Genomic DNA, 10479 nt, shown 5'->3' with positions numbered 1-10479 from the left:
ACAATATACTTTGATTTATGATGACTGCTTTTTAACTTGTATTCTTATGTAATATATCATTTGTGTGCAGATTTTTTTTTTGTTGGTGTAACAGGGTGAGATTATTAAAATACAGACAATTCCATTAAAGTTTTATCATTTATTTAGCATTAAAAAGTATGCCCAATGTTAAGTTCCGATTTAAAATCTCTTCATCTACTGTTGTGGGGGGGGGGGGGGCATAATGATAGACAGTAGCTTGGAGAACAGCATTTCATCTGTTTGCAATCAGTTTCACATATGTTTGTATGGGACGGTTCCAAGGTCTTTGTCTATACACACTATGGCCCGAATTCAAAAAGGAGCGTTTAGGATTTAGTTAATATGATGACACATTCCATACTTTCTTTTAATTTCCAATGTAGGTTTTTGAAATCACAGATGAAATGATGAGATGAGTCTAAATGAAGACACATTTTAAGGTCCTAAAATGGTAGTGGTTGTATAACTATGAGACAGATGTTAATGGGCCTTCTGAAAAAGATTTCTTACGGTTCACAAGATCAACATGCCAGTAACACAAGCATTTTGACAACTTTTCTTAAGGTTCACAAGATCGACATTATCATTGTAGTCTACTGTCGGTCTCTCAGGCCAGTGGTTTTCTAGGCAGTCCCTGGAATTTCTCGGCATGAAGTATACCATCCATATACATTTGGAGCTTCAGCTCTCCTTCAATTAGATCTGATTTCTAATGTATTTCAATGTATGCATGTTATGCAAGCCTCTGGCATGATTTTCAGACTTGAAATGGCAACTTTTGTTCAAAATGTATTAAGTAAACTGGTTTATTGCTCAGTAGTCCCAAAGGCCATTATAATTCTTGAATAAACATGTTAACTAATTTCATGTACACTTTTAAAATAAAAATTATGACGATAAAGAGCTTGCAAGGGGCTTGCCCGACATAGCAACAGTTTTGTATGCAAAGTGAATTCCATCAACAGAGATGCCATTGTGCAGTTGAATTAAAAAGTTGGTTACCAAGGTTTACAGAGAGAAACATACATACATTGAAATACACTAGTAAACAAATCAATTGATTGATATCAAAAGAGGGGGATGTTGACTGAGAAGAGAGTTTTAGTTCTCTTTTATGTCTCATTTCAAATGTTGAAGATCTAGAGTACATTACTGTATTATTATGACCAGGGCCTAGATATTAGAAAACAATTAACTCTTAACATTTTCGGTTTGTTTTTCTTCAATAATCTAGTGACATTGCTTGCAGTTTAAGGGGATATAATACCAAAGTCCCATATGATATATGCTTAGGTTCCTTAGATCTTTCTAAATGAATTATATACATGTATTATTGACTTATTCTAACGAAAGCTACTGAGTAGCTACTGGTGTATATTTCTTCATATGTGAACGGCTTGTATAACATTTTTAAGAACGAGCATAATCTGCATTTTATCATGTATATTGGGTAGATTGAGAGATGTGTGTTTGTTTAAAGAAAAAGAAGTTGTAACCTCTTCCAGAAATCATGCAAATTATCAAGTAATAAAAAACAATGTAGACAGAATAATTGTGTCAGAGAATGTTTCTTATTGTGTTTTCTTTTTTTAATGAAACTTGAGAGAGAAGGGAGCAAGAGAGGGATAGATGTAGATAAAGCTGGGTGAAAGGAGAAGGAAAGGAGGGAGGGGGCAGGACAAGAAAGAATATTGATAGAGCTGTATGGACAGACCCCATCAAAAACCACTTTACCTTACTGAAGATTTATTAAAGAATGACCATTAATTGAAAATGTTATAAAGACAAACAATCAATCTAAGCCAATTTTCAGTAGGTTGGCATCATCTATTACTATTTGCAAAATATTATTTGCAAACATTATTACATAATCCAAAATTATTTCTTTAGACACTACAGTTGTGTTTGTACTTTTCTCTTGAGCTATATTTGTGAAAGTCTTCGAAAAGCATTTCAATAAGATTAGAAGTCTGCTTTCTTAAACACTTCCATAGAAGAAACAAAATTCAGTGAATATTATAATTTTGTTTAACAAAGGGATTAAATAGCACAAAATACATGTATATAATTAACATACAACTTATTTTTATCATACACTTAATTAGCATAACATTTTATATCTACACATTCCCTGAATTAACAAGGCATATACCTCTCTTCATACCCTGCCAAAACTCTGATTATGAGATATAAACAACTATATTTGTACAATGTCTCATAATTATATATTATTCCACCATAGTTTACTGCTTAGACATTTCATGTTCTTTAAAAAGAGACAATGTTCCCCCAACTTTCACAAAGACGACTGTCTTGACTAACATCATAAGTTAATAATATGACCCCCCAAAATAATCATAAGAACCCATTATTACGTTTACATTTACAAGTTTATATTTATGCAGTGGTCAATATTATCATTCTGCAAATAAATGTGTACATAGAATTTTTCTTAAAACAAATTTTTTGGGTGGACAATTATTGAACTTACCACTGTGATTGACATAAAATGTACAGAATAGATTGATACAACTGATGAAATTCATCTAAAGCAGAGACACTAGTTAGGCGCTCGTCTGAACGAGAAGGTGTGTGTGGGGCGGGGGGTCATTGATAAGCCCTTAAAATATTTCATTTCAGTATTATTTTGTTATTTTTCTTTATTTCTGAATTTGTTTTTGCTTGTTAGCAAATAACATTCGCAATAGTATTCACAGCAACAAAAAATTGGCCCCTCATCATGTAATTTACCAGAATTGTGCCCCCCCCCCCCCCTTGTCATTCAAAATATTGGATCCGCCCCTGATTGTTGGCTATTTTGTATCCAAATAGGTGTTCTTGGCCTAGAGAGTGGTAGCGAACCCTGGTCGCAAGATGGCGCTCGTTTCAGACCCTTAAAATCAGTTTGGAGTTTCGTACTTGTTGAAACTGAAATACACACCTTAAAAGCCTGGTATCATCCGCTATGTATTTGGTAATCAGTACTATTACTAGAAACTGATTAAATTTTTCCAGGTATAGGTATGCATTGAACCTATTTAAAATGGTTTGAAATGACGAGTTTATTTGTTAAGAATAAACGAACAAATAGCTTTATTCGTTATTAATACTTGATTTGATGGAGACTAAACAAAATAGATATTTGGTGCCATAAGTTAATAGCATTAGTAATCAAAATTTCGAAGGATTTATTGAAATCATATCTCAATCAAATTTTTCATAGAAAAGGAAAAAAATCTCAAACCAGAAAAATAAGCTTAACTATGGGTAATCACTTTCCCCCCCCCCCCCCCCATCCCCGGCCCCACACACACACTCACACGCAAGCACACACTTAAAACAAAACTGCTTTGTACGTCTGCAGGCAGTTACAGTTACATTTTGTTTAATACACACAAAATGTACCCCCCAAAAATGACCTACCACGATCTGTCCGCCTGTCTCCGCTCTCAAAACTCTCCTATTCATTGATTATCGTCAAGTTTTGCTACTTGTATCTTAATTTGTTTGAACAGCGTGAAGCGCTGTGAAAAACTGTTTAACTTGTGTAAGAGCGCTATAAAATGTTTATTTGTTATTTTTATTTTTTTATAATTAAAAAAAAAAATTATTATCATTATTGGTAATATGATTATCATAATGTTTGTTATTATAATTATTGTTATTATCATAATTATTATTAATATTATAACTATCGTTGTATAAAAAGAGAGAAAACGTATATTTCCGGTATATTTATAAAATCATGACATATTCTTCACCCCATCTCAAATATCGATAAAACCTCAATGTCCTTACTGGATTTAAAAAAAAAAAGTGGTTTTATTTTTAATAATTGTCAGACATTTTTTCGGAACAGTGCCCCCCCCCCCCCTCTTTTTTAATTTGTTTTCTTCAGAATCAAGGATGTGCCCCTGGATCACTAGTTCAAGAATTGACGAGGGCGATATGGATACGTTGCGGGTTATTGAATTGACCTTCCTCCTCAATGTTGAAATCTGTGCTGAGTTCATAGTCATCCATCACAAGAATAAGTTTCTCGCCCGACTCAAGCCAATAGAGAACGCCATTACCATCCATGCTAACGTCTCGGAGTTCGTATTCTCTGATAAGTACGACGGCGCTACTTGACCCGATGTCCAAATACAGAGCTTGTTTCGAATTTTCATCGCAGAAGAATAGTCGGGTACCTTAAAGTGGAAATTCAAAGAAAATCACGAATATGTCAACTAATGTATCACTAGAAACTGGTAAGCTAACAGATGTCCATCGTACAAGTTTTAGGTCAACTACATATCGGGTGATTTAGAAAAAATACAAATACAACCACCTCCATAGCATCTGGGATATACGAGAGATTCGCCGGGAAAATAACGATGTTTTAATGACGTCACTATATGGACCAACACTGCCCAAGCAGTTTAGTTTATATAAATGTGATGGCATTTCAAACCATTCAAAAGGGGATATGAAACCGATTCACATTACTAAAATACTTTGTTTTTAAATACACAGGATAGCTAGGGTTAATTAACAATCAAGGAAACCAGACCTTCAAATTGAAAAATCCCCGGAATGATATTAAGGACGGCATTTGTTCCCTCTTGAAATGCCGAACATACCGCGGTGTGGGGTGTGACCGGCTGAATATACAATGGCGTCTTATTTTGTTTACAGGCGCAGATTCCTATATTTTTCCATCGCTGCATTTGTCATGCGCGGGGTTTAAAGTGAGGCAATAGATTATACATTTTATCTGACGATAGTGAAGTAAGCTAAAGAACTCAAGAGAAGATGAAAAAACAGGCACTGAAAATGTGTGAGATGTCATGGGAAATCGTCTGCTTGTGCAAATAATGTCCATCCTGTGATCTCGCACATCTCAGTAGCGTTCGGAGAGCTCTTTAGGTGCTAATCAAGGGGCTGTATTTAAGCGTTTTGTAATTTATAATAATCATTACTTTGACTGTTTTCAAGCATTGGATTTTGATAACCTTGTCGAATCAAAGTTTCAACTTTGCAATAATGAAAATAAAGTTAGTTTTCAATTTCAATGAATATCTACTTTAAGAAAGTTATTCAAAAAAGTTGGGGTCAGATACGAGCCAAGCTTTACCTGCTCATCATGCAATGTTTACTTTAATTGAAGTACCCCCCCCCCCCCGTCTTTAAAATACAATGGAGGTCAAGGTGTTCCTCTCCACATGGACACGAATTAATAAATAAATAAATAAATAAACTAATTAATGTGTGTATGTATGTATATTGTAATGTATGCATGTATATGTAGGTAAGAATAAACAGATACAAGAATAAATTAATGGGACCTGAAGGGGGGAATGACTGAACTGTTCCGAATAATATCCTAATCTGCCAGGGGAAATCGAAATGTTAAGTTTTATCTTAAACATTGTCTGTTGCTGGTCATTTATTTGAAAGACTTTGTAGGAGTATATGCGTATACAGAGAGAGAGAGAAGAGAGGGAGAGAGAAGAGAGAGAGAGAGAGAGGGAGAGAGAGAGAGAGGAAGAGAGAGAGAGAGAGAGGGGGGGGGTAGAATGAAATGGGAACAAGTCGGGTTGTCGAGTTACTCCAAAGCCAAAATTCCCAATTTGAACCTCGACCGAAAATTGACTACACTAATCCTCAACGATAATCCTGACCTGAAACCCAACAATAATCCTGATCCTATCTTTCGACAAAATGAAAGCTCAAAGCAATAAAGGTTGCACGGTGTGGCGGATAGGGGTTGGGGACTCGACTGAAATTCGGTTGGGAAATTCGATATTTCCTTATGTTTTGTTTTTTAACAATCGCCGCTCAGACCATAAACGAACAGGCTTTCAAACCAAAATATCAATGGGCTTCTGAGACCTGGGGGCGTTTCATGAAACAATTAGTCGGTGGTTTTCACCGACTAATAACATGTTCACCGACAATTTAGTCAGCGCTGACTAAATTTGACCAATCACAGGCCTGGCAAATAGTCGGTGACAAAAGAATTCGGTGAACATGATATAAGTCGATGAAAACCACCGACTCATTTTATCATGAAATGACCCCCCCCCCCCCCCCCCAGATGGTATATCCCCATACTCCACACGGCCAGTCCGCCACTAGTCGCAGGAGCAACGGAAATAGGGACTTTTAGATTTGCGTGGACCGATACGTGTGACGTCCATTCAAGGCAGTGCATTAAAAGGACGTCGATCGTAGCATATTGTCTTCGTGCGAATCTAAAAGTCCCTACTATCTTGCGTTTGCATTACCATCGATTGTGCAGCCTTGACCATTACTTTCAAGTGGATTTGGTGCCTTACAAATCATATGTATTACGTCATACTATCATTAATTATACTGGAAATGTTAAAATTCTTTAATTTGTTATTACCATCAGGGTTTATAGTGAGTCCATTCATCTTGGAGAACATTTGCAGTTGAATGACCTCCTCAATGCCACCTTCCTTATCGGTTCCGTTTAATAGTTTCCGATCTATTCCTTCGTGACGACTCCAGTAAAGATACCTATGAAATTTAATAATAAAGATAATGGTATTAATATTATCATTATTATTTTTCTTAGTAGTAGTAGAAGTAATTTAATTATGATGATAATTATAATGATATAACTGTTTCTTCACCAATACTAATATTGTTTACAAACTCATATAATATTGCAAGTGAGTGAGGCGAGCGAGCAAAATAAAATTGAAACTGTAATTCTCATAAATAGTCAATGCAGATATTTTCATTTTCATTTCAAAGACTTTATTTTCTGCAATCAAACAAATCAGTTATACAACAAATATGGATAATTATATAAAACATAAGGTATGCAAACAATATACAAAATATAGAAACAAATGTATAATACATGAGTAAGAGTAAACTTATACGTTGGGCCATTGCGTGTATAAAGAAATGCAGATATGAATCCAATTAGGACACAACAGCGAAATAAAACAAAACTATTCATTATCTTTTAATTTCTGTTGCCAATTAGTATAGTAATATATAAAGGGGTGTTTCACAAAGACTAAGATTGACTTTAAAGTGGAAATTTAAAAAAAAATCACAAATATGTCAACTAATGTATCACTAGAAACTGGTAAGCTAAAAGATGGCCATCGTACAAGTTTTAGGTCAATTACATGTAGGGTGATTTAAAAAAATACAATTACAACTACCTCAATAGCATCTGGGGTATACGAGAGATTCGCCAGAAAAATAACAATGTTTTAATGACGTCACAAAATGGACCGATACTACCCAAGCAGACGACATCCCATAAAGAATGAACATAATTGCAAAGCTATTATTTGTCAAATTATAATGAGTTTAGTGTATATAAATGTGATACCATAGGCATTGGCATTCAAAAGGGGATGTGAAACCGATTCTTTTGTTTGTAAATACACAGGATAGGGGTTAAATAACAATCAAAGAAACCAGACTTTCAAATTGAACCCCCCCCCCCCCCGGAATGATATTAAGGACGGCATTTGTTCCCTCTTGAGACGCCGAACATACCGCGTACGTGTGTGCAGCTAAACATACAACGACGTCTTATTTTGATTACAAGCGACAGATTCCTTTATTTTTGTTTCGCTGCATTTGTCATCAAAATAAAACCATGCGCGGGGTTTAGAGTGAAGCAATAGATTATACATTTTGCCTGACGGTAGTGAAGTAAGAGAAAGAACTCAAGAGAAGATGAAAAAACAGGCAGTGAAAATGTGTGAGATGTCATGGAACATGGTCTGCTTGTGCAAATCATGTCCATATCCTGTGATCTCACACATCTCAGCAGCGATCGGAGAGCTTTTATGGTGCTATGCCGGGGCTGTATTTAAGCGTTTTGTAATTTATAATAATCAATCCTTGGAATGTTTCCAAGCATTGAATTTTGATAACCTTGTCGAATCAAAGTTTCAACTTTGCAATACTTAAAATAAAGTTAGTTTTTTAAAATCAATGAATATCTACTTTAAGTTCGACTTAACTATGGCAGGCCATTCATGCCACTAGTTCCTTCAACCATTCCTGGCATTCTCATTCTCAAGGAACGTACAAATCGCGATCACAAATCTACAGAATTTACCTGATTTGATAGTCCATTTTTGAAGAAAAAAATAATATTTAACGATCATAATTGAGAGACCAATGGTGAGAGCAACCAGTGGTATGAATGGCCTGCCATATTTAAGTCCAACTTAAAGTCGATCTTAGTCTTTGTTTTTTTGTTTTTTGTTTGTGTAAAATAACCATTTCAGGTCTTCTTTATTTTTTTCTTCATAATAATATAAACATATTCACATTTTTAGCATTTGCCTCCATTTCTGGAGGGATGTACATGGCTTGCTAATATTTTCTTCTATTGTAAACGATCTTAGTCTTTGTGAAACACCCCCCTGGAACTCATCTTACACGTACCCATTTTGTTCGTCGATAGCCAGAGCATTTGGCTTGTCGAGACCTTCCACAAAACGTTCCTCGGAGTCCGGGTCCCTAAGCATTACACGATTGATCCATCCCTTACTCTCGTAAGCGCAGTAAAGATATCGAGACTGCACCGCGATAACAATTCCAAAGGGTTCTGTTGAAGAAAGAGTTAAGAAAATAGTCATACATATTCATGGCTGTATGGATAAATAGCTAGAGGTTAGAAGATTTGATGATATAAAAGATAGATTTGTAAGCTTATAAAGTTCAAAGAACAAAGGTTAGAAGTTTAAAAGATGATATATTTTTTTTAAAGATTAAAGGTATATTAGAATTTATAGGTTAAGAAGTTGAAAGTTTTACCGAATTGGAAGTTTAGAATTTTAGAGATTGGAAGTTTAGAAAATTAGAAATTAAGAACTTAAAGAATTTATTGTCATCCATTTAAACAAAAACTTTTTCAGTCTCTTTTTTTCCTGTGGGAAGAGATGGCGAGTGCGACTAGTAGTATGGAAGTTTAGAAAATTAGAAACTTCGAATTTAGAAGTCTAGATTTTAAAAAAGTAAAAAAATTGACGAGTTTGTCACTCAACTTTAAAATCTTTTTCTTATGTTAAAAGTTCCCAATTTCCTCAACACAAAGAGAATGGGCATGTGAAAAACATGAAACTAGACGTTTTTAGGCTTAGAATGCAAGAATTAAACAAAATGGAAGATTAGAAGTCTATAAATTTAGAAGTTTAGAAATTTAGAAGATTAGAAGATAAGATATTCAAAAGATTATTATTTCAGAAGATTAGATGTTTAACAACCTGAAAATTGTCAAAAGTGTATATATATATATTTTTTAAAATCCAATTTAATTAAGCTCACCCTCAGCCGTACTGATTACAGTTTCCTTTAAGCCGCCAACCAAATCAGATCGCGAAACCTTTTTCTTTTCCTTGCTCGACCAGTATACTTTTTGCTCTACAGGATCAAAGGCAACATCCGATGGCTTTCCGTCGAGACTCCGTAATACAGAAAACTGCATGCTGTCTGGACCGTGTAAATCGGCCCAAATGATACTTTTGTCTTGTTCATCTGTGACGAAGACTTCAGTTGAAAAGTTAATGAGGAAAAAGAAGTAATTCTAATTTATTTACATAAATTTTGCATCAACATTACGACCTGAATACATTTAACCGATCAATATGTATTGTTAAGTTACAATTTGTCCATATAATCTTTTATCAAAAACACAAATAAATATGTTTCTCAATTTTTTTGAAATAGACTAAATCTTTATTTTTTTTAAAGCGTTGACATTTTTTAAAAAGTTAACTCTAGTACAATTTTTTCAAGACTTATAGTTGTATAACATCAAATACAACTGCATCTTACTTGTCCGAAGCGAATCGAAGATAAAGACCAAAATGGCTCACTCCCTTTAAAATAAAAGCAGTCATGCCGTTAAAAATTGCATTAAACCACTCTCCCTTCGGAAACTCTGGCAGGGGGGGAATTAAAAATGAATAAAAACAAGGGGGTGGGGTAGCAAAATATCGGGGTGGAGACAAACTTTCTGAACAGTCGAGAGTTCTTTCTAGAAATAAATAATGCCACCGAAATATTTTCTAAATTCTCTCGAAACAGCATAAGGATATAAACTTTGTTGCAAATAATTCTTTCATCCGAGATATTTGGGACATTTTTGTTCCGTTTTGTTTGTGTGTTTGTCACTTTTGTTTGTTTGTTTGTTTCAAACTTTTGGGACAGCCTACCTTTGTAGACTCCAGGGGCTACTGTAGTATCTGGTTGAGTAGTTGCTAATGTTGGCGCGGGTTGTGTTGTTGGTGCTTGTGTTTGAAGCAGCGAAGTGGGTGTTTCAGAGAAGTCAACAGTTGTGGGTGGTACATATGATGAAAGTGTTGTTATTGGAGTTGATGGTAAGTCTGTTATAATAGGTATATAATCTGTACTCGAATCAGCCACAGTGCCTGTCGATGTTGCCGAAGAATCCGCTGAGGTTGTTGT

The 10479-nt window shown here is 34.9% G+C and overlaps 1 protein-coding gene across 1 annotated transcript; it reads right to left on the bottom strand.

Moving 5' to 3' along the window:
* Positions 1 to 3694: 3694 nt before the first annotated feature.
* On the bottom strand, positions 3695 to 8139 carry LOC105446070. The gene is made up of 3 exons (XM_030984978.1): positions 8123 to 8139; positions 6413 to 6546; positions 3695 to 4211 (listed from the first exon to the last, which is right to left on the bottom strand). The coding sequence occupies exons 1-3, from the start codon at positions 8137 to 8139 to the stop codon at positions 3949 to 3951; spliced, it is 414 nt and encodes a 137-aa protein (XP_030840838.1). The 3' UTR covers positions 3695 to 3948.
* Positions 8140 to 10479: the final 2340 nt, after the last annotated feature.

Source organism: Strongylocentrotus purpuratus, unplaced genomic scaffold (assembly GCF_000002235.5).
Source record: "Strongylocentrotus purpuratus isolate Spur 01 unplaced genomic scaffold, Spur_5.0 spur5_scaffold_14, whole genome shotgun sequence".
Lineage (NCBI taxonomy): Eukaryota > Metazoa > Echinodermata > Echinoidea > Camarodonta > Strongylocentrotidae > Strongylocentrotus > Strongylocentrotus purpuratus.
The sequence above is the reverse complement of the archived record's forward strand: the minus strand, read 5'-3'. Positions and strand labels throughout refer to the sequence as shown.